General features: G+C 44.2%; 2 protein-coding genes across 3 annotated transcripts in view; one reads left to right on the top strand and one right to left on the bottom strand.

The window, feature by feature from the left end:
- Window positions 1–10281: 10281 nt before the first annotated feature.
- Window positions 10282–16988, bottom strand: DNAJC9 (DnaJ heat shock protein family (Hsp40) member C9). Its single transcript, XM_032969248.2, has 5 exons — window positions 16334–16988; window positions 14630–14770; window positions 13251–13505; window positions 11521–11607; window positions 10282–10951 (listed from the first exon to the last, which is right to left on the bottom strand). Exons 1-5 carry the CDS (start codon window positions 16499–16501, stop codon window positions 10832–10834), a joined length of 771 nt encoding a protein of 256 aa, XP_032825139.2. The 5' UTR covers window positions 16502–16988; the 3' UTR covers window positions 10282–10831.
- A 188-nt stretch (window positions 16989–17176) lies between these two features.
- Window positions 17177–24963, top strand: part of NFKB1 (nuclear factor kappa B subunit 1) — a 55998-nt gene continuing 48211 nt past the window's right edge. The window contains exon 1 of one of the 2 annotated variants that reach the window (XM_032969245.2): window positions 17177–17292. The gene's annotated coding sequence lies outside the window, so the exon portion shown is untranslated. The other variant, XM_076073347.1, reaches the window with a different exon arrangement.

Genomic DNA, 24963 nt, shown 5'->3' with positions numbered 1-24963 from the left:
TGCTACGATTTGGAGCCGGGATGATCCTACTGCGGCAATAACCCCCGACTGGAAGCCAAGACTAGCAGCAAGCCAAAAAAATACCGAGTGAGCAATTAAGCCCTGTCTTTTACTCGAATGCTATTTCTGGTGAGACTTGACTTCATCGTCAGCCATGATCAATCCACTGCTGGATAAAGGCCTCCCCGAGCCGTCTACATTATTCATGATCCTGCGAGACCATAATCCATCCAGTACCTGCACAACAAATTATCTCATTGTTCTCTCTCGCTTGGTCGACGTGCTTTCCCTTGCGTGCCATTCCTTGGCTGTCAACCTGCTATTCTTATAAACCAAGTGGTTCTTAACCCGGAGGTGCGAGATGCCCTTTCTGGGGGTGCGAGACACGGCCAGATTTTTTGTTAGAAGGTAAATAATCGAAACATAAATTTCGCACGGGCACGTAAGTACAACCCACTTTGTTTAATTACACCTATTAGCATGATAAAATGTGTAACTACATAACGGGACCAGGGCAGTTTAACAGGCTGCCTGGTCCACGAGCGGAGATCGGAGACTGAGCACCGTCTTCATTCCCGGAGTTGAAGAGCCCAGATCCCACTCGGGACGAGGCTTTTCACTTCTAGATCCTTCGGGAAGGACCGGGTCCCTTACCACGTGACCCCCGCACCCCCTTCTGGGGGTCCCCTGGCTCCCCTTCGTCCGGTCACGTGCCCTATCGAGTTCACCCAGGGTGTCACGGCCTGACGCGACCTCAGTGACACCCGGGCCCTGCCCTCTAGTGAGTCATGCCGTGTTCACGCTGGTGTCATAGAGAGGCACTCCACTTACAGTACCCGTCATCACCTGGTACCGTCTCAACACAGTAGTGACATCATTTATGTCACTGCAAATTTATTTAATAATTCGCTTCCAAGCAGCACTAAATCTGTAGCTATCCGACGGTTAAATGTTTTTTTTTATTTCTCTCAATTTCGATAGAGTATCTAATTAGTCTTGGCTAGTAGTAGCTAGTTTTGCACAGAACTTCAACATTATCAAAACCAATTGAGTGTCCTTGTTGGCACGCGTGTTCTGCCACTGCTGACAGTTGTACTTGGGAGTATTTAATATTTATTTGGTGTTCTTTTCGTCTCGTGCTGATCTTTCGTCCTGTTTGCCGAACATAACATTTGCCACAAGCGCAATTAATCCGGTACACACCTTCTGTTAATAGCTTCGGTGATACATATTTTGTACCAGATATTAATTTATGTATTTTATGTACCGTGCCAAATCTCATTGGGATGTTTTGTTTTTCCAAACATTTGCCTAGTTTATCAGTTACTCCCGCAATGTAGGGTATTTTTTTATAGTTTTAATCACTTCGTCAGTTTCAATGCTCGTGTTATTTGATTTGGTTTTGGCATTCAATGCCCTGTTGATTTGCGCATCATTGTAACCGTTCAATTGCAGCGCTTCTTTAACATGTTTAATTTCACTTCTGAGACTATCGCCATCTGACACTATCTTAGCCAGATGTATGAGCGTCTTGATGAGAGCGCATTTCTGTGCAGGGTGATTTAACGACACATTTATATAATTACGTGATCTAACCCAAGAAAAACTGTACAGTATTTTGAATGATATTGTTTGCGAAAACCTACGGGTTAAAGGGTAGCATTAACCCGAGTATGTTCTTTAATCTACGTGTTCTTCATGTCTCAATGTAACTCCAAGGGTACATACAGTTTGTGTTCTATATTTATATTCATGACTGCATTTCTGAACCATATTTCACACGTGGTGGCGAGATGTTGACCCCCTTGCCTGGTATAGAGGAGGTCGTGGTTTCGATCCCGACCCTCACGCCTGTATATTTGGAGTTTGCATGTTCTCCACGTGGTTGCGTGGATTCTTCTCCGGCTCCTCCGGTTTTTTTCTCCACATTTAGAATCAACATCACGCTTTTAGAGTATTTGGCTGCTCTAAATGTCTACACGATGAGCCACTTCGTTGAGCTATCATGTGTGAGTCCCTTCTGTAAAAGAGCTACGTGGCTCAGTGGGCCTTACCTCGTAAAATATTGTAAAAAATATATATATAGTAGTACACGTAACAGGGTTAATAACGCACTACTGACATTCAACCGAACACAAATTGCACTGACGGGACACGTGTGGCCGGGTCACACAGTAGACGCGAGGTGGCGACCTCTCACTTCAAAGTCGCACGCACGTGGCGAGAGAAACGTCAATGTTGGCCAACTTTTATATTGCCACTGTGCATCCAGCGGCGTTTTGAGCAACAACGTCTTGCCAAAGCAACGAATATAGATAATTGTCTGGGACGAGTACATGATGCAGACTTGGGGGCGAAAGCAGGTTTGTGTTGAGGATCCTCTCTTATCAGTAAGGGGCCGTCCATAAATAACGTTACGCGATTTTAGACGATTTTTGATCCCCCCCCCCACTCGTCACACGGCGTCACAAAAAGTCAGACCCCCCCTCAAATATGACGTCACAAAGCTCTGCCCCCCCCAAAAAAGATAAAACACGCTTCAAATCGCTTTAAACTATTGTCATTGTAGTGCGTATTTAATGCGGCGCTGCACTCTGATGTTGTAGGAGAAAACATGTATTAAAAAGTCTATTGAATTAAGTAGAACGTGTTGTCTATATTTATTTAAAGTAGCGCATTTTGATGTGACGTCACATTTCTCAACCCCCCCCCCCTCGTCACAAATGTCTGAACCCCCCCAGGTGCATGACGTCATTTATGGACGGCCCCTAACCCCTTGTTTAATAATATATTTAACTGGTCAATTGTCTCGTGACGTATCTATGATTGAATGTTGAACACACGTCAACTGTGCTCATCGGAGGTGCAGGGACACATGACCGTTCCTGGTATTATCTTGTGGTAGTTCCATCATCATCAGCCATGGTCAATCCACTGCTGGATGAAGGCCCTTCAAAAGTGCAGAATCCTGCGACGTGATGCTCCCCACAACGTGCACACGAGCTGATAGTAGCATCATTGGTCCACGTTTCCTCTCTTGTATGGCAGGGTGATCAGCAACTTGATTTGTTGATGTCGAGGTTGGTGAGCCGGCTCTCGGCTACGGGGCTCATGTTGTGACTGAACACTGCGATTGCGCCAACAGATGCGACTTCCCGTGGGTAAGACGAGTCGTACGGCCAGTTCTTTCTACTGTCCGCTATTCATTTGACGGATAAGTGGAGTTAATGTTGTGCATAATAGGATGGCCCAAGTCTCCTATTCGCAACATTTGCTTATCCGGTAAGATGTTTTTCACAATACTCAGCAATGTAAATTACATTGATGACTACCGTACTAATTATTCAGTGAGTGGCAACTGAAAATGGTTTCCCGTGTTAAGTGTAAAATGTCATTACAATGCAAAATAAAGACTTACATGATCTCTTTGACACCTCATCAGACTTACTGCTGCAAGGCAAAAGGGGGGGGGGGGGGGGGGAACACGCACACTCCAATCGCAATACAAATTGTGAGGTTACCATTTTGCAAGGTATGTACATTTGAGTTGTCATCGGCCTCGAGCGAAGTGTTTCATTCCGCAATTAACATTTATTAATTTCAACTGGTAACGCGCGGCACGGTGTCCCGCTCGCCGTCGTAGAGAGACCGATGACTGGGTCGCGAGCAGCTACGGTAGGGCAGACAGGCGGTGTGGCCCCTGGTGCCACATTACACCCCAAGCTCTACGCACCTCTACACAGGGACTCCTGGACTTACGAACATTCGACTTACGAACTTTAAGAGATACGAACAAACCTGTCCGTATGTCCGGTTGCCTGTTCAGACCGAGAGTCGTAAGTTCAATCTCTGCGCAACAGATGGCGGCATCTACATGCGCAGAACATGAAGAACCAGTGGCGCCTACAGAAGATTATACAACTTTTAAAGCCATATTCTTTGGTTCTATTCGGTAAAGTCACTTTTACGTGACTTTACCGAATAGAACCAAAGAGTATGGATCCTTGCAGCCACGAAAGCTTCAAATCTAGAACTTTTAAAGCCATTCCCCGTGTTTAATGGACATGCCGTACAACTTGTTTGGAATCTACGGGAGTAAAATTGGCCTTACGAACAAATTGACTTTACGAATAGACCTCTGGAACCTAACTCATTCGTAAGTAGAGGAGTCCCTATATATAAAGTTGTTATCAGGCCAGATGGAGTAAATGCAGATACTGTATTGCTGTATGGCCGTCTGGAAAGCCAGGGTTATGGAACCTCGACGCCAACGGGAAGGGAGTTTCACAACATTTGTGCAATCCACCAACCCTGGCCTCCATGGTGCTCGGAAGTCAAAATCGCAATTAATTAAATATTTTTGGCGACTCCGTCCCACCACGCACATGTACGCCGCGACCCACCTGGCGCGGATCATTCTGTTGTCATGTCGTGTCCAAGCTCAGCAGCGAGGACGAATGCGCAGAAGAGCTGAACAAGCGAATGCACTCCATGCTCGGGTATGGGCAGGATAATAAATCTTATCCAAAGCTGCTCAAACTGCCTACATGACTTAAGTGCTTTATTTGTCATAACGGTATGCATAATACAGTGAAACTGCTCTCTTATCTTCATTATTATTTGTGACCTAACAATGTCTGAAGCCAGGATCAATCGATGACAATCCTATTACCTGCAGGTATTTAACAGATGAGATGCGTCGCACCGTTAATTCCTCCTGTTTGATTTTAATACTTCTCTTGTCCGTATGCATCTGTGCAGATAGGTTTTTTTTGCGGTTAAGCCATAGTCCCCACATACTGCTCGTATCAATGCGGATAAGAGGAGCGGCGACCCACTACTCTGTACAGTAACATTGGTATAAACGCTTGTTAAAAAATGACCAGCGCATTAAAAACGCGTTCTATTTTATGTACTGTTTACAAAGTGTGTTCACAAGTCCACACTGAGAAACACGATGATTGACAAAGGGGTGTAAATTACTTTTTAAATAGTGTATTTAAATAGAGGTACTGCAGGTAAGTAGTTTTCAGTTTTAAATGCATAGTTTAACAATAAAACACTTGCCACCATCCTCCAAACCCATTGGTGAAAAAGATCAAAGTTTTTGTGTACATTATTATATAATGTTCATGCGAGAGCCGGAGGGGGCTTATTGGACCCCGGGGTCCCACCATAAGGTTCAGATATTAACTACCTCGCCTTGTCTACAGGGAGACGTGGGTCGACCCTGATGCTTGTATATTTGGAGTTTGGATATTCTCCCCGTGGTCGCGTGGATTTTCCCCTCCACATTTAGAATAATGCGTGAATACTCGGCTACTGTAATTTTCCCCACAAGCCACTTCTTTGAGCTATCATTTTTGCTCAGGTCGCTTCTGAAAAACAGCTCACTGGTCCTTATCTGATAAATATAAAATATAGTTTAGTTTCAGACGGGCACCTCCACTGGCTTTCACGCATCGCCTCTTCACACACATTTAGGCGCATATTTGTGTTGTATTTGTATGTTGGTCTTATTTTGTACCGTACGTAGCCAACCGTGCTGTGTTTATGGCTTCCATGAAGCATACTCTTTGGTTGTATTCGGTAAAGTCACGTAGGTAAAAAATAAAACAAAAATCACGACGTTTCGGCCACAACACAAGCGGCCTTCATCAGGTGAAGGGATCAGGCTGTCTCGAGGACAGCGCTGGAGTGAAACACAGCCACGCTCAGACCGCGGACCTTTAAGCTGTGTGCGAGAAAACAAGGTGCCTTGACAAAGGAATTAGCATAAAAATTAGCATTTGATTGGCCGACTTAGCATAGAGGTGGTGTACGTGCGGGTGCACTTGCCGTTTGGCGAGGGGGGGAGGAGGGGGAGTTTACCTATTGATGGTGTGAAAAGGGAATTTTTAAGAGTTGTGAAAGTTTGGGGTACCACTACTTGAAAAATATACTGTACCATTGAAAATTAGTTTAATGTTTGGTTCGATTTAGAACATCTTTCCAATGGTTGCTTAATTTGAAACCATCTTCTCGGTTGAAATTGTGTCTGTGTTTGTAGAGCTGAATTGCCTCGTGAACAAATCTCTGATAAAAACCCGTGGGTTTGCAAAGAACCTTGGTATCGGAGAAAATTATATCGTGATCACCCACAGCGTTGTAACAGTGATCAGCTACGGCAGAAGAATTCGTTTTGCCGTGTTTCAAATCTGATTTGTGCTCGCGAATTCGGTCAGACATGTCGCTTTGTCATGTCTCTGACCAAATTCGCGAGCACAAATCAGATTTGAAACACGGCAAAACGAATTCTTCTGCCGTAGCTGATCACGATATAATTTTCTCCGATACCAAGGTTTTTGCAAACCCACGGGTTTTTATCAGAGATTTGTTCACGAGGCAATTCAGATCTACAAACACAGACACAATTTCAACCGAGATGGTTTCAAATTAAGCAACCATTGGAAAGATGTTCTAAATCGAACCAAACATTAAACTAATTTTCAATGGTACAGTATACTTTCAAGTAGTGGTACCCCAAACTTTCACAGCTCTTAAAAATTCCCTTTTCACACCATCAATAGGTAAACTCCCCCCCCCCCCGCGCCAAACGGCAAGTGCACCCGCACATACACCACCTCTATGCTAAGTCGGCCAATCAAATGCTAATTTTTATGCTAATTCCTTTGTCAAGGCACCTTGTTTCCTCGCACACAGCTTAAAGGTCCGCGGTCTGAGCGTGGCTGTTTCACTCCAGCGCTGTCCTCGAGACAGCCTGGTCCCTTCACCTGATGAAGGCCGCTTATGTTGTGGCCGAAACGTCGTGATTTTTGTTGTTTTATTTTTTACCTACGTGACTTTACCGAATAGAACCAAAAAGTATGGATCCTTGCAGTCACGAAAGCTTTAAATCTAGAATTCCATGAAGCATGTCTTGAGTGCCAGTTTCATGTTTTGCTGCCCCTTGGCTACATCAACTGTAGTTTATATAAAAAATACCGATGTCACTGCAATATTTGCATCAAGTCACAAATCAAAAGTTTTTTTAATGTATCCTGATCACTTCCTCCAACATCACCTATTTTGGAATGGATCCAAAGTTTAGTTTGTTTCGTGTTGTGCTGCAATAAAAAAGCAGATTCTGGAAGTTTACTAAGAGCATTCTGATTAATTAATATAATTGAAGTGTCGCAGGGTACTGCAATGCCTTAGTTTGGAACTTCGCAAAATATTTTTCATGTATTTGTATATTTCAAGAAAATTTATCGTACCATAACCGCAAAAAATACTGGTGCCCTTTGAGTGGATGATCTACTTTAGCAGCGCATGTGTTGCTGGTTTCAAAAAGGCACTCTCATTTTTCTTCCCCTAATGCAACCCTGGGAAACCACCCAAATTAAACGTATCATCAAAGAGGAGTTCTAGACTGCACTACTCGATGTTATAAATAGAAAGTGACAGCGGTCTCCGTTTACAAATTGACATCAAGGCAAACATTGAAAATAGTTCTAGTCAGGGAATGTATCATTGGCTGGCTCAGTGATTCAATAACAGTCGTTGAAAGGTAAGCTTGGTTTTTAAGCTGAATGTCAGCATTATGATATTGTTATTGTACCTAATGAATGAAAAGCCACAAGGGAACACAGGGCTATATATGCCCACATTTAAATGAGCAATGTCAATGGTGCCAGACTAACAAGTTTAGTGGATCCGTTTATTAAAAAAATGTGTACTCAACAAATGCCAGTTTTTTTTACTTATCAGCCCTCAACACGCTCTACCAAATACAAAATCACTTCCTGAATCCACCAGCAAACTTGAAAACATAAACACGGAAGCTTCTGCTCCCCAAGGCCATCAGCACAACACACTGGCCTCCAATCGCATGTAATCACCCAGGAATCTAAATTTTGATTTAAAGCTTTCGTGACTGCAGTAATTCATATTCTTAGTTTTTTCGGTAAAGTCACGTTGAAGAGAAACAACAAAATAACAAAATATATATAAAACAATAAAAAATTCTCACGACGTTTCGACCATAACTCAAACGGTCAAACCGACACACCTGATGATGACCGTTTGAGTTATGGTCGAAACGTCGTGAGAATTTTTTATTGTTTTATATATATTTTGTTATTTTGTTGTTTCTCTTCAACGTGACTTTACCGAAAAAACTAAGAATACCCAGGAATCTGTTTGATATCAGAGTTTCATTGTCCAGAAAATATTTGTGCTACCACCGTTTCACTTGAGTTAGGTCCTCCAGGCAGTGTTTTTTGCATACGTTCTTTCACAGGATGTCCAGTTTGTTAGAAAGCCTTGTGAACACACACATTGTGTTGATGCTGACCAAATACATTTCAAAATATAGATTTGTTTTTTACAAAGGGTACATGTGGGGATTTTCACTGCGGCACGCGACTTAAAACGGAGCGATGCTCAAGCACGCTGTTTTGTACGAACAAGTGTCCCGCATCCTGCATCGAGTGTAACCTGCATGGGTAACTTTTGTGTACAGGGGGTTTCCCAAAAGTTCCAGTCAGGGGACTTCCCAACAGTTTCTTGTAGTGACAGCTCAAGCTAGACTTGCATCACCTGAACAATGGTATTAGTTGCAACAAATTTAAGGTGGGATTGTCGGGCTCTGTTGTGCGAGACCTTTGCCCCGAGTGACGCCACAAATACCAGCTGCAATGGCCAACTCCCAATTCTACATCTGGCCACCAAGTTCAAGGCCAGAGAATGCATCAATCGCCTCTCTCTGGAAAGATGGCCAACGCTGCTGGAAATAGACTTCCTGCTCAAAAAATGTTGGGACGAGTTGCATACAATAATACACATTTCCTGTATATGCTGGCAGGGGTGTTCCAACGTCGTCTGGAATTGGTATGCTGGCGTTTGGGTCTGGAACAAGTTCAGTCAGATGGAGAATGCCCGTGGATGCAGGTAGCAATGTCCTTGGGATCTAAAATAAATCATATCTGAACAGCTGGGGACCCACAAACTGGACCCATCGATTGAGCCGTTCAGGTGGCAAAGACAAAGACCCACCCCCGTATAGCCTTAAGAAACTGTTGGGGCAAGTGCTGCTAGCAAGCACCGATGATGGCCGGAATGGCACACGAAGGGGTAGGTGGCTAGCACCACGCCCGGCCGCCTTTGTCTCCCTCGTGGCAAAGTTTTTACTCATCGCTAGGTACTCAATTGAGGCCGAGTCGACCTAGGGGAGGCCCAAGACCGGTTCAGATAATCATAACTGGTGTTGGCCGTGAGCGGGAATCAAACTAGGGTCACTGGGTTCGTAGCAAAGCATGCTAACCGCTACACATGAACACATTCAAGTTAAATCTAAATGGTGTGTAACATTTTTGTGTGAGTTGCTGATGCTTGAAATGACAATCTTCAGGAATATGGATTTTTTTCATTTGCCTGAAGTGCTTGTTATTGGTGAAAATGTTACAAAGAAATATTTCAATACACTACCGGAATTTTCCAAAATCAATACTATGTATTGTGCTCGTGTTCTGCAAATATAGGGAAAGTGCCAGATATGTAGAGCACGAACATCTTTCCAGCAGAAGTGTATGTTTTGCCATAGCTTTACCAATTTTTTAGTTGTAGGCACCCTTATGTCATTGGTGACATCTGGAAGCCATTTCATGTAAAATATTTTGTGGCCTCACATATTAAACCTTTTCTGCCTCGGTCCATGAAACTTGGCCAAATCTTACATGTCTCTGGCATAAATATCCCTGCCAATTACCAAAAACAACAAGCTGTAAAGTCAAACACCCTCCTGAGGTCATTGATTGGACATGGATTAACACGAATAGATTCAGGAATATGGATTTGTTAGGGTATGGATGTAGAATTTCTTTCACACCGTACGTAGACAATCGTGCTTATCTTCAGGGGTGCGGGGGAAGGACGACAAATACATTTACATCTAACAACATTTTTTATGTAGGTGTCAAAAATAGTGATTTTGGAGTGAATTTAGCATTGATGGGGCTTCAGTACCTCTTGAAAGTTGGCTCCAATTTGCCGTTTATTCTCAGTGGAGACTGGTTAGGTGTTCTTTGCTTTAGGGCATGAGCATTGTTTTCTAAGTCACGTTTGGGTGCTTGGCTTAGTAATTTAACAGATTTTTGATTTGCAGGATGCAACGTTCTGAGACTGGTAGTGCTGTGCAGATGCCCTCAAGGACTGCTTTATAGTATACAAGATAGAGCATGTCTATAGCTACATCATGTTCACAGCTGTATGTGAAAAGTTATCATCAATGAATTGACGCAATTGTTTTGCACAAGTGTATTCAATTACATTTTTACATGTGAGAAACAAAAATAAAAAACCCCTTCACTTTAGAAAGTCACGCTGTATCTGTAATCGCTCTACCCTCCTCACGTGCTGCACAGAAACGAAACTGCTTGCAGAGGTGCTGGTACATCGAGTTCACAATGACATCAACAAGGGACAAATCCATTTATCGTTGTAAGTGCCTTGGGAGCACATTTTCAGTATCATTTAATCAAATTTATTTTACACATCCATTTCTTCCCCTCTCCATAGCATCTAAATACACGCGTAACAGAGTAAGTATTCATATACACCAAAACAATAAGCACGAGTGCGAACCTGCACATTGTGTATTTTAATTATTTAACCACATGGCGATAGAATTTCAAACTCTACCGTCCCCACATTTCAAAACCACTGGCTTCACCCCAGCCACTAGTTTTCCTACTTGCTCAGCTACAGCAAACTCATCGTAACACTGACGTCTTGCTTGGTGCAGCAAACGTAATGTCAGCTGTGTCGATGCCGAATTTGTGAAATCATGCATTCACTTCTTCCCTTTGCCTTTCTTCGTCGCAGGGCCTGCATTCTTCCCTTTCTTGCAGTATTTAGATTCCAGATCAGCCAGAAACGAGTCCATCTTATTCTTATTGTTTTCTTGACGTTTCTGTTAAAACACATGCGCGTACATCAATGGAGACAATCTTCAAAGGTAATTTGAGTAATGTAATTCTGTCTATGGCAGTTACGAGAGAACTGACTTTCACAAACAGCTACAATTATTGAAATAAGAGACAGTGTGGTAAGTAAGGGACAATGTGAAATGAATGTGACTTAAAAAATGCATTCAAAATTGGAATCCAATGAACAATCGTGGAGTTCGTGTAGTTTTACACCCCTCCTAATGGATCTACCCAAATGGGAATGCAATTATTGTATGCCAATTGAGTCTTTAAAATAAGTGTCCTATCGTTGGATACACCTATGCTCCCTGCAATCACAAACCCGTACTGACCAGCATGGTGAATTAATGTAAAATAATCCCCTCGGCCCACATCACATTGGGAGGCCTTCACAGGGCTCTGCATGTATTATAGTACCATCATAAATAACTCAACAACCTGCCACACGGGCGCTCACACAATTAACACTTCAGGAAGGTCATTTTGTGCAATTAGACAAGCACTCGTGTGTTTGCAGGCCACAGGCTCGTGTAGAGAATGCTCTACTCCTCACCAGGATGAGTGCTTGAAGAGTGTCATCGGATCCATCAAGCCCAAGTTCCTTGGCGTGAGCCTCCGCTTCCTTCGCTTCGGCTGTGTACTGCAGACAAAGGCCAACGTTTAGTTCGTTTTATGCACAATATAAGGATTACTACACCATGATGAGGCAACACTACCATGGAAAAACCCAATGAGAGAATGCAAAATCTTTGTATCTGCATGGCACTTTCACCAACTTTGCTTGTTAGCTGCCACTGTGAAGAAATGCTGATGTTCCGCATTTTTAAAAGCTGTTTTTTAAGCATGACATTAAACTGGGTCAGTGAGCTGCACCACATGTATATACATGGCCATGAGTTGCTTGCAAGTTGGCACATGCCATTGTGGTGCAAATTTACCCCTCCCACAATTCAATTAACAGTCACCATTCAGGATCTGAAATGCTTTTTATTTTGCCCTTGTGACACATAATTTATGTCATGTGAGCATACTGGACAAAAAAATATTTCTGACATGCATGATGAAATGATAATTAGAACGTTTAAAATCATGGTTAGTGGATAGATCAGAAATCAGACCACTGAGCTAGCACTATTGAAATGCTGAGTTTGAATCCAGGCAGCCCCCTGTGATTAAACCATGTGCTCATGTGTAGTGAATTGATGGTTTAATTCCAGTCACCAACGACTGCACAAAATATAATCACATTAAATTTGGTTCTGCACTTAATCTAGAAACATTTCAGCTATAAGATTAAAATATATTGAATGAACAATCAAGCGATGACGAGGATGGGTGGGAAAGTGCTGCCCCATCTGTGTGGATCAGAGGTCACTTGACTGAATCTCAGAGGTAGCTCTGCGATATGAATCGATTGGCGGTGACCCGGGGGTGCAAAAACCTCCATAACTCCGAAACCAGAAGGCCTATGAAGACGGGAGATATCACTGAGCCCGATACGCACGCCAAATATGGATATAAAAAACACGCAAAACACCCATAAAAAGGGGGGCTGCTGGGGATTTGTGCGTGGCAATGGCTGTTTATTGCTTGTTTTGAAAGTACATCAGGATGCTGGTCTGGTCATTTCCCCAGCACGTTCTGCTTCTTACGGGGGCGACCACCCTCCTTGTCTTTGGGAGCGAGACCACTTGGAGGCAATGGCGCACCAGGTGCTCTCTTGGTACGGCCGGCGGTCATGGTCGTGCTGGCGGGATCGACATCGTCGTCGTCATCATCGCTCCCAGCGTCGCCCTCCGGCAGGACAGGGTAGTACCAGCGATGCTCCCAGAAAAAAAACCTTAAACTATGCCCGGCCCACCAATATTTTGCAGTGACCCGGGCTACCGCCAATCGATTCATATCCTCTTTCATTCTGACATGAAGCTTTGCACCGCTCAGTGAGAGATCTGAATGGATTCTTCAACTCATGTCACAATCGCGATACAAGTTCAGGAAAATAATTACGAAAAAAATTCATATTTTAATTCATCTTTACATCCCTATTATATTTTGATTTAAAGCTTTCGCGACTGCAGGGATTCATATTCTTGGTTCTTTTGGTAAAGTCACGTAGAAGGGAAACAAGAATATGAATCTCTATTATATACACACACCCACAAGTTGCGTGAAAGTGACCACTTCAGTGAGCCAAATGTACAAGTTGTGTGACCCCTGTTCTCGGCAACGTCGGCTCTCATGCACTTAGCACTGCGACCCGCGGCGATGTGAGGAAGCGTGCACCTTGCGTCGGCGCTTCTGCCGCTTCTGCTTGCTCTCCTGGCTGAACGCGGGGAAGTCGGGTAGCTCCTGTGCGTCGACGGCCGCCTGCAGCGTGGCACGGAAGCGTGGCTCATCCTCGATGGCGGCGCACAGCACCGTCTCCAGGATGCCGTCCATGTCGCCCTCGCAGCTCACGTACGCCTGCTTCAGGTCCGCCAGCTCCTCCTCCGACTCCTTGTAAGTCTTCTCAAACTTCCGCACGTCCTCCACTGTGATCTGCCAAGCAACAGACGGGACTGCAAGATTATAGTCTCTTTGAATGTTTTTTTTCTTTCAGAATTTCAATTTTTATTTTCAGAGATGGAGGACATCATGAGAACCCCCTGGAGATGATTAAGATGGTTAAACCATCTGTGTCATATGGATGAGACCACATTGCAAGGCAGACTGTGAACTGGAATATATAGAAAGGAGCATGGAAAATAGGAAGGCCAAAAAAGAATTGGAGAGGCATGATGGACAAAGATTTAAAGGTCATTGGAATAACATTGGGTGATGTGGCTCAGCTGAATGAACACCAGAAAAACTGCGTTGCCAGATGTGCTGAACAGCACGGGAAGGACCAAAGTCTAAGATCATACCAATAGTCCTATTGATGTTGTAATGATATGAACACATTTCCATTCATAATTCTCACGACTAGCAGTGCACTGCTGTGTCAGAATATACTTGGAAGATGAGGCCAAAGTGCTAAGGAATGCTGAAGTCACTTTACCGAGGGCTCTTTAAAAAAACATCTGGATTGAGCATTTGTCAAAGTTGAAGGCTTGCTGGAGAAAGCTCTATCGATAAAGGGGTATGTTAAGAAAATTAAGCCAAAGATGTAGAAAGAAAAACGGCTTGAAAACTTGAAGAATGAAGAGCTAAATGAAAAGGGAGGCGCAAGACTGGATAGGAAAGAAAAAAACTTGAGGTAAGAAACTCCTCCTTGGCCTTTTTCTGTTGGCAAATATGTATGTTGATTCACAGGTTTCTGCCAAGCTGATACCCAGGTGAGGTTGCTGGCTGTCTGCGTCCCTATGCGTCTGGGGAGGATGAGACATGTTTCCAGTGACACCTGTGTGTATATGTATGTTGAACTTCTTTCGCACCATACGTAGCCAACCATGCTAATTGGAGGTGCAGGACTTCAAACTAAACACAAAAAGCAGTTCTAAAGAAATGAGTTTTCAAAGCACATTTAAAAGTGCATAGCTCCAGTGGCTTCCCAATATCAGACAGAAGAGCGTTCCAGACGGCTGCAGAAGAGCATCTGAAAGTGCACGAAGCAGTGACTGTCTTTGTTTGATGGCTAGTCAAAAGCCGCTGCTGCGAGGATGACCAGATAAGCGGCGTGTCACCTTCTTGAAAAGCATGCGGAAGTACTGCTCCCAGTCGCAGTCCTGGCTCAGCACGTCCGACTCCTCGTCCACGGTGCCATGCTCGTCGTATGCGGCGCGGGTGTCTTTGTCCTTGAGCAGTGTGTATGCCTTGCCCAGCAGCTGTTACCACCACCACAACAATAATAACACAACAACAATAAAGAATTATGTTAGAGGCTGGATGTTGGCAACCATATCTATACAGTGGTGGCGCAGTGTTTGGCGCAAACGCACTATGAACCCGGCTATCAAGAGTTCGGTTCCCAGCCGCTGGCTAACATCAGTGGCGATTATTTGAACCGATCCAGGACACTCCCCCCTACCTTCACCCTAACCAATCCGTACTGACCAGTGTGAAGTATGGCCAAACATAACTGACACGGCATTCATCGAGCAGAGGGGCTTGATAGGAGGCTGTGTATGACCTGTGTCCTTACAATAGTACCAGAGATTTTTTTTCGATTTAAAGCTTTCGTGACTGCAAGGATTCATCTTCTTTGGTTCTTTCGGTAAAGTCACGTAGAATGAGAAAATAATAAAATAAGACAATAAAATTCTCACGTTTCGGCCACAACACAAGTAGCCTTCTTCAGACAGTTCTGTTCTTTCACCTGAAGAAGGCTACTTGTGTTGTGGCCGAAACGTCGTGATAATTTTATTGTCTTATTTTATTATTTTATTCTCATTCTACGTGACTTTACCGAAAGAACCAAAGAAGAAGTACCAGAGATGTTACGAGTGTAATATGTTCTGATAGTAAATGGAATTATAACTCGATCATAGTATAGTATCAACTTGGAAAGCCCGTGTGATCCCAACCCAGGTGATAATTACGGGTCATTCTAACCGTTTCGTTATCTGTATCATTACATTTGACTATGACACATCATTATAACCGTATGGAACATCGTTATAATTGTGATTACAACATTTTCGGCCTCTGTGGCCCCAGCACCCGTGTTTTCCATGTGTATAACATTATAACCGTCATAATATTAAATCTCGTTATAACGGCTGTATATAATAATACTATGGGCATAGAAGGTGTATGTAGCACCTAACCTCGGGCGCAGTGTCCGAGAAAGCATTATAACCCTGCCACGTGTCTCTTGCTAACCGAGTTTCCCATGCATATAGCATTATAACCGTCGTATTAGTATTACGTTTCGTTACAACTACTGTATATATAATACGATGGGCCTGCCTTGAAAGGCGAGTGCGGCCCCAACACTCGGGCGCAGTGTCTCTGAGCATTCGTTACAACCCTGCCACGTATCTCACCGCTCGCCGTGTTTTTCCCCTGTATATAGCATAAGAACCGCCACAATATTACACACGTGTGTATACATGTGTGTGTGGGGAGCGGTGGTGTAGCGGTTAGCGCTACGCTGCGCTATGAACCTGGCGACCCGGGTTCGATTCCCGCTCACGGCCACCACCAGTGACGATTATCTGAACTGGTCCCGGGCCTCCCCTAGGTCGACTCAGCCTCAAATGAGTACCTGGTGCGGTGCGTAAACATCGCTACTAGGGAGACAAAGGCGGTCGGGCGTGGTGCTGGCCACCCACCCCCTCGTGATGACGTTCCGGCCTTCATAGGTGCTCGCTAACAGCACTTGCCCCTACAGTCTAAGACTATACGGGGGATCTTTGATACATATGTGTGCAATGCGATGGGCCTGCCTGGAAGGCGCGCGTGGCCCCGGGCCCGGCGCGATCGGGGTGGGTGTCGAGGGCCTTCCTGCGATAGCCGCGCCTCACGTCGCCCTCGGAGGCGCCGCGCGGTACCCCGAGGAGCGCGTAGAGGTCGCGGCTTCCCAGCACCGCCTCGCACTCCTCCAGGAACCCCATCGCGATATCCCTTTCTCCAACTTGTACTCGATCGCTTGACAAATGAACGCGGGCCGCGTGCGACGAGAGTTTGATCGGCGAGGTGTGAGGCGACTGCGTCGGGGGGGAGAGATTTGGCGCGAAAGTGGTTAAACGCGCCTGACCCCTGACCCCCACACCGGACGAGTCCAATAAACGGGAGAGGGGGGTGTGGATTATTGAAGCAACTTTTGTTGGTTAATAAGCATCAGAATTACACTTTGGTTCTCGAACCAAGGAAGAATCAGAATGTATAAGACGTCGTGTGGCTTCCGCGACTGATGAGAATTGCATTTAAACTAAAATATTTCCTGATGCACAGTTTTCGAATTGGCACACGACTATATATCGAGCAAGAGATAAACTCTTTAATCACCAAAAAAAATATGTATTTAATTTGCTATAATGACGAATTTTGTATCTAAAGTTAAATTTCAAAACTGTTGCGTAGTTGGTTCAGTCCACTCTTCTTCTTCCGGATTCAATGGTTACGTAACGAATACTTTCACTTCCGAGGGCCATCAGCTGTGCATCGATTCCTCGATTAAATGCCGTACGCTTACCGTAGTTTGCTCTAAGCTGATAATTTTTTTTAAATCAATTCTGATTTGATTTTTTTTCATTTATACATCACTATATTGCAGTTTACAGCTCACAAATGTATAAACATTGTACGTGTGCCACGCGCCTACAATATTGTTTCGATTCAGATATCGATTCGCGTGACTGTTTAAATGGAATCGATATAATAATCTATAAGGAACTCATACTCTGTAAGTATTAATCTTGATTTGATGCTTTCGTGACTGCAGTAATCCATACTATTTGGTTCTTTCGGTAAAGTCACGTAGTTAGAAATAAAAGTATTGTTTATTGTGTTGTTAATTAAATGCAGTATTCATTTTAAATAATACTTGTATAGATGCCTGCCGTCTGTAATCTTCCTTATTTGTTTTAGCAAGTTAATTACATCCATCCGCCCTGTCCACCCAGCTACGCGGGCCGACCAGAAGTGGTGTGAGTTTTTAAAATGTGTGCCTTTTTTGTAAAAAGTGCGTCATCTGGAAAAAATACTGACATTGCTGGTGATGTGATCACAGAGTAAATTATACTGGTAGGAACGAAGTTGTAAACTCAGTGTACTTAGCCTGCAATAGATTAATGTGTCCGTCCGTCCCCTTTCAATACTTTAACGAAGTGAAATCTCGTGTTGTTGGGTGTACAATTTGTCCGAAGAACCCTCAACGATTTTGAGGGCAAAAAGGTGGGAAGACGCTCTCAATTTGCACAATTTTACGTAACAATGTCATAAAATTGCGCACAATTGCAATGTTCCTACCAGCCCACCCTGCAGGGACCTGTTAGGGTGCTTAAACAAAGTGTTAACACTTCTGAGAATTGTGCAACAATGCCACGGGAAATATGCTGCCTCGAGGCTTGTGGAGACCACCTTAAGAAGATTCCAGGCAACGTGTTGATTATTGATGGCGAACAAGTGGAGGCCCTTTGACTTTTTGAAGCTATCAACATACAATATAATAATAATAGGGGGTTTTTCCTTTTTTTTCCGGCAACAAAACTGAAACCTTTTTTACGAGGATTCACGTCTGCATTAACCACAATACCTGCAGTCAAAATGCCAACAAAAAAACATACTATGATAATATATGATGCATTGTCCTTGAAACTGATTGGTCCACACCAAAAGGATTCAGTTTTGTGGCCAGAAAAAAAGGGGAAAAACCCTATTATTACATTTTGGTACTGGCAAAGGAGGTCTTATGATATCAACATACATTTGTTATGTTACATTTTATTATTCGTTTCTTTTTGCATAAAATGCGATAGTCCCGTGAAAGTGTTAACATTTTTTTGAAGCACCCTGTATATTAGACAACCAAAGGCGCCAATACCGGAACGGCTGACGGATTTCTTTAAATGGCTTGGAGCGAGGTTTGACAGAAGGCTGTGTATGCCATGTTGCGGTTAGAATACCGTAGTGCCACGGATGTTACGAGCATCAGATGTTCTTGTAATCAATCGTATAACGTGGGGTTTACATCTCCGTGAGATGGCAGGGTTGGCTACGTACGGCGCGAAAGAAGTTCAACATACAGACAGTCACGTGCATACGGAGCAGTCTTCGGTGCGAAATTGTTCACGTCCACACCCGCGCACTCACAAACAGAAGACAAAGATCCCCCGTATAGCATTTAACAGACTACTGGGGCAAGTGCTGTTAGCGAGCACCTGTTAAGGCCGGAACGGCACATGAGGAGGGGGTGTGGGTGGCCAGCACCACGCCCGACCGCCTTTGTCTCCCCAGTGGCGATGTTTACACACCGCACCAGGTTTCAGTTTAATGTATTTGGTATGGCCCTGTGAGCCATTCGGCTCTTGAATCGGGTGCAACCGCAACGAACAAAAAAACATGAACAAGAAAATATCTGAAAGTGACAAGGTATTCATTTGAGGCTGAGTCGACCTAGGGGAGGCCCAGGACCGGTTCAGATATAATCGTCACCGGTGTTGGCTGTGAGCGGGTATCAAACTCTGGTCGCCGGGTTCGTAGCACAGCGCGCTAACCACTGCGCCACCGCTCCCCACACAAACACAGACACGCACACTGACACACGGCAACTATCACAAACACAACAGTCGACATTCACCACGAAGTGGCGGTGACGTCACAACAGCGCCTATGCCAGGCTAGGTGCACTTTAAAGTCACGTGAAGTGTCGAAGGCACGCTGGCAGGAGATCACGGGAAGAGACCCAGATGCCATCGGTTGACTGTGTGCCAACTTGCCGTGTTGTATCCGCCCGGTGCGCCTCTCGTTGTCAGCGTCGTTCCCTCTGCCCTCCCCCATAGAGGCCAATCTTGACATTGCTGGTACCAGTCATCGGCAAGTCCACTCAGCTCCACATCCTCCTGCACCACATCAGCTGATCTCTTCTCTTGCCCGTGCCACGCACGTTTAGCCCCCTCTATCCGGCAAAACATAATCTGTTTCGGCATGGGGTAGTTGTGCTTGGGGGCTACATGACCCACCAAACGCAGCGTTGTCTGCCGAAGGAGCTCTCTGATGAGACTGTGTCAAGATCTTTCAAGGATCTGTGACCTCACACAAGCCAGCCTGGTTAAGCCCATGACGGATTGTAGGCAGGCCATCCTGAATGTTTCAAACCGGTAGAGATGTTCTTTCAGAGGGTGCAGGGTTTGCAAGCAGAGAGAAGGGAGGGCATAACTGGTCGAGAAGACCTGAAGCTTCAAATGGAGTGACAGACTAGGTAGCTTCCACACAGCGTTATGCAGCAAATGAAAATATAGTGCCACTCTACTAATTCTGAGTAATACATCTGCTCCTAAATTGGAACTGTCCAGTTATGGAAATTTCTACTCACTCCACAACTGTCCTATCACTTATTGGGAGTTTAGGGGGTGAGTTATTTTTATAACCATTCTGTAGGTGCATGACGTTGAAATGTTACGTAAAAATAAAGCAACAAGCAATGGTAATGCATTTTATTCCCATACACGTGGCGAATGGTTTTTATTGAAGAAAGAAGATCCCTACTAATCCTTACTCTCGTTTATCTTTATTGATGTACAATAACCCCAATTCAGCTCCATTTCAGTTCACAATGAACAACACTGGTTTTATGGTTTAATACAGACCAAAAAAGTGACAGGGGATGCACCAAAGGTGTCAAGGGTAAACAGACGTAAGGGGATTTTCTTTTTACTGCATGCGCATTCTGTATTGCTGCAATTTATATTGTACCGTGTGCTTGTGATGCATGGAATATCTGGAAACCACCTACCCCTTTTGGTTCAGCCGTTTTCTCCAGATTGAAAGATACACTTGTGTGTCCCCTGTATTTTAAAAGCAATGGTTGGGTTAGCGTATTATTGTCTGGAGTTGTAGTGCAGTGGTTAGCGCGTTGCACTATGAACCCGCTCACGGCCAACACCGGTAATGATTATCTTGAACCGGTCCTGGGCCTCCCCAAGGTCGACTCATCCTCAAATGTATAAACATCGCCACTGGGAAGACAAAGGCGGTCGGGCGCGGTGCTGGCCACCCACCCTCTAGCGTGCGGTGCCGGCCTTCATAGGTGATCACTCACACAACTTTTCCCAAAAGTCTGTTAAATCTATAGGGGGGATCTTTGCCTGATGTGTGAAAAGTTTATAAACACGGGCCACGAGTGTTGGGTTGGTCATTCGAGAGCGTCTTATAAGTAGCGTACGGTACTTTCCATTATACTGTGCAATAATAACTCCGATGGCGCAGGTAAATCTTTTAATACGATGTTTACAAATTCATAGCAGGGTTGCGTAATTGCAACCGTACTTAATATACAATATAGCCCTTTGCAAATCCACTGCTGGATGAATGCCTCCCTACGCCGTGTCTGAGTTGCTCGATCATACTTCACCACGCTGGTGAGTGTCATTTGGGGGAGAGGAAAGGCAGGACGGGTTCAAGTAGCACTCCCCACTGATGCTCGCCGAGGCCGCGGATCAAAGCTCACGGTTCCACGATAGCGAGATGTTAACTACCTTGCCTGGTATACAGGAGGGTTAGATCCCGACCCTGACGCCTGCTGCTGTATATTTTGGAGTTTGTTTGTTCTCCCCGTGGTTGCGTGGATTTTTCTCCGGGTCCTCTGGTTTTTTTCCGCCTCGTTTTAAAAACATGCGGTTTGAGTATTTGGCTGCTATACATTTTCACTCGATAAGCAACTTCGTTGAGCTAACATTTGCGGCCAAGTCACTTCTGAAAAAGAGCTCAGTGGGCCTTACCTGGTAAAAAAAATAAAGTACTGTAGTATAGTTCATAGTTTGAATTGACTCCAAACTTTTATTGTGCATGTTCATTTTTGTTTAAATAAACATTAGGGAATTAAATGTGGGTCACAAGACATCTGGACCACCCTGTACAGCATGGTAGTTGCTTACAATAATTAATTACCCAGTTATAATCATCCACCAAACCAATTTATAAATTGTATGTTAGTTAAAACTTGATTTGGCGCTTTCGTGACTGCAGGAATTACTCTACGTGACTTTACCGAAAGAACCAAGAATATGAAAGATTTAAATCAAAATTCAAGATATGTTAGTTATTTTGTCCAGACGTGTGGGGCTTTAATTTACAACCGAGATCCGGGTTTCCCCACAAATTCTAACACAATTCGTGGAATTGACCAAACAACCAAACGCACTCACCAGGGGCTGTCTTTGATTTTTAAAACAGGACCCATGAACCTGCCTAAACAATGGTCAAACATTCCTCGAAGACAGGGGTGTACCATCAGATATTGCCTGATCTTTCACGAATGCAAAATACAAAACAAAAGCCACAGCAGTGAGATTGCGGCCATGCAACCCAAACGATGGGTCACCTACCAAGATAGTAAACCCATAGATACTCATATTCTTAGTTTTTTCGGTAAAGTCACGTTGAAGAGAAACAACAAAATAACAATATTTATAAAACAATAAAAAATTCTCACGACGTTTCGACCATAACTCAAACGGTCATCATCAGGTGTGTTGGTTTGCATAAATTTATTTTTAAACGGCACATTTATTTATAAAAAAAAACGTTGGCGTCACGCGCAGCGATTGGCAGTTTGCCCAGGACTAGTCCATCTATTTTTTTAAAAGAGGAGGGGGGAGACGAAATTTTTTATAATGTATGCTGTCTGAAAGCCACTGTAAGCGTGAACAATCAATCAAGAACTGAAATGATTTATCAAATCTTTCCAATGATTGCTAAGATAGAATCCATCTTCTCGGTTGAAATTGTCTCTGTGCTTGTATATGTGGATAGCCTCATGAACGAATCTCTCATGGAAGCCAGATGGCTTACAAAGAACCTCCGTCTTGGAAAAGTCAATGGCATGTGAGCCTACTGAATTAGAACAATGATCTGCTACGGCCGAGGTGTTGGTCCTACCGTGTTTAAGGTCTGCTTTATGTTCACGAATGCGGTCCGAGACATGGCGTTTGGTTTCTCCAATGTAACTACTACCACAGAGGCAACTTAGTTTGTAGACACCAGGTTATTGTATGTCCGGAATCACATCTTTCACAGACGGAACCAGATCACGGATTTTATGTAATGTGTTGAAACGGACCTGGATCTTGTGTTTATTCAAGATTTTGGAGATCTTTTTTGTGATCCCAGCAATGTAGGGTAAAGTGATGGTTTTGAAAGGCTCCTCAAGAGGGTTCTTCTTCATGGTTTGAGTGATAGCTTTGCGGATTGTATAGTCGGAGTAACCATTAGCCCTAAGAGCTTGGTGTACGTGCTTGAGTTCACTGCTTATGTGTTCCTGGTCGGATATGCATTGGGCTCTATGATACAGAGTCTTGATGAGAGAATTCTTCTGTGATGGATGGTGGTGGGAATCCGGTTTCAGATAAGCATCCGTATGGGTAGCTTTCCTGTAGACAGAGTGGCTCATTGAACCATCAGGTCTCTTTTTAATTAGGACATCCAAAAAAGGTATCTTGCCATCTATTTCGACTTCCATGGTAAATCTGATGGCTGGGTGTATGGAATTGATGTGGTCGAAGAATTGGTCTAGAGCAGGCCGGCCATGTGGCCAGATGACAAAAGTGTCATCCACGTACCTCTTCCATAAGGTTGGGCGCAGAGTGGCAGTCTGGATGGCGTCAGTCTCAAATTTCTCCATGAAAATGTTAGCTATAACTGGAGAAAGGGGGGAGCCCATTGGGGTGCCCTCAGTTTGTTTTTTAGCAATCATTGGAAAGATTTGATAAATCATTTCAGTTCTTGATTGATTGTTCACGCTTACAGTGGCTTTCAGACAGCATACATTATAAAAAATGTCGTCTCCCCCCTCCTCTTTTCAAAAAAAATAGATGGACTAGTCCTGGGCAAACTGCCAATCGCTGCGCGTGACGCCAACGTTTTTTTTTAAATAAATGTGCCGTTTAAAAATAAATTTATGCAAACCAACACACCTGATGATGACCGTTTGAGTTATGGTCGAAACGTCGTGAGAATTTTTTATTGTTTTATATATATTGTTATTTTGTTGTTTCTCTTCAACGTGACTTTACCGAAAAAACTAAGAATATGAATTACTGCAGTCACGAAAGCTTTAAACCATAGATACTCGTAAAGATACATAGAGACCCATCGAGATATATTACAGTCAAGCCATAGTAGGGCGATTCTGACATGCAGCCAAAATTGTGGACCATTAAAAAAACAAAGACAAATATTCCCCGTGTAGCCTTAACAGACTGTTGGGGCAAGTGCTGTTAGCGAGCACCAATGAAGGCCGGCATGACACACGAGGGGGAGGGTGGCCAGCGCCACGTCCGGCCGCCTTTGTCTCCCCAGTAGCCACATGTACCACACCACACCAGATACTCATTTGAGGCCGAGTAGACCTAAGGGAGGCCCATGGCCGGTTCAGATAATCGTCACTGGTGTTGGCCGTGAGGGAGACTCGAACTCGGGTCACCGGGTTCGTAGCGCAGCGTTCGAAGGACTACACTACCGCTCCCCGTATACTAAACCCATAGAGAGAGAGAGAGACACACACTCACAGAGACCGAGACTGTAGACATTCAGAGACCCATAGAGACCCGTTAAGGGAAAGAAAGGCACAGGCGTGCGATGGTGACCACGCTCCTAACCCACACTGTGGACCATATCGTAAAGCACTGTAGTAGTCTGGGGATCCTTCAACAGAGGAACAAGAGGGCACTTAGCTTTTGAACATATTGCTGCCTTACGCAAGAATTAGAGAATAGAACAATGGCCAATGTTTGTATTGTTTATGAATGACGACGATGTTGCTGTTTGTGGGCGGCAGTGTTAGTGGCGGTCAGCGCGCCGCGCTACGATCCCGACCATATCTGAACCCCCCCTAAGGTCGACTCAGCCTCAAACGAGTACCTTGTTGGCCGCTGGGGGAGACAAATGCGGCCTTTCTTTCCCTTAACGGGTCTCTATGGTGCTGGCCACCCACCAACCCCTCGTGCGCCGTGCCGGCCTTCATAGGATTTGCTCCTCGCTCAATGCAAACTTGCCACCCCCCCCCCCCAGCAATTGTTGTTTTTATAGCTTTTATTTTGGTGATTTCGAAAACGTTTTGGATTATCCATATTTGTTTGTTGTTGTACAGAGTTAAGACTGATAACTTTAATCTAAATTGTCTTATGGTTGTTATTGTTTGACTCGCATCCCACTGGGTTTTTTTTGCACACAGCGTTACTTTTTCTGCAAGACTTTGCTGTTTTTTCCCTGGATTGTTCTGTCGCGCGTAGTCACTTTACGATGTTATTCTTGTTCATGTTTTTGTTTGTTGCGGTTGCACCCGATTCAAGAGCCGAATGGCTCAAAGGGGCTATCTCCCATCTCCATATACATCTCCTCTCCATATATATAAAAG

The sequence above is a fragment of the Petromyzon marinus genome, chromosome 41, assembly GCF_048934315.1.
Source record: "Petromyzon marinus isolate PM22_M1 ecotype Great Lakes invasive population chromosome 41, UKy_Petmar_22M1.pri1.0, whole genome shotgun sequence".
NCBI lineage: Eukaryota > Metazoa > Chordata > Hyperoartia > Petromyzontiformes > Petromyzontidae > Petromyzon > Petromyzon marinus.
The sequence above is the reverse complement of the archived record's forward strand: the minus strand, read 5'-3'. Positions and strand labels throughout refer to the sequence as shown.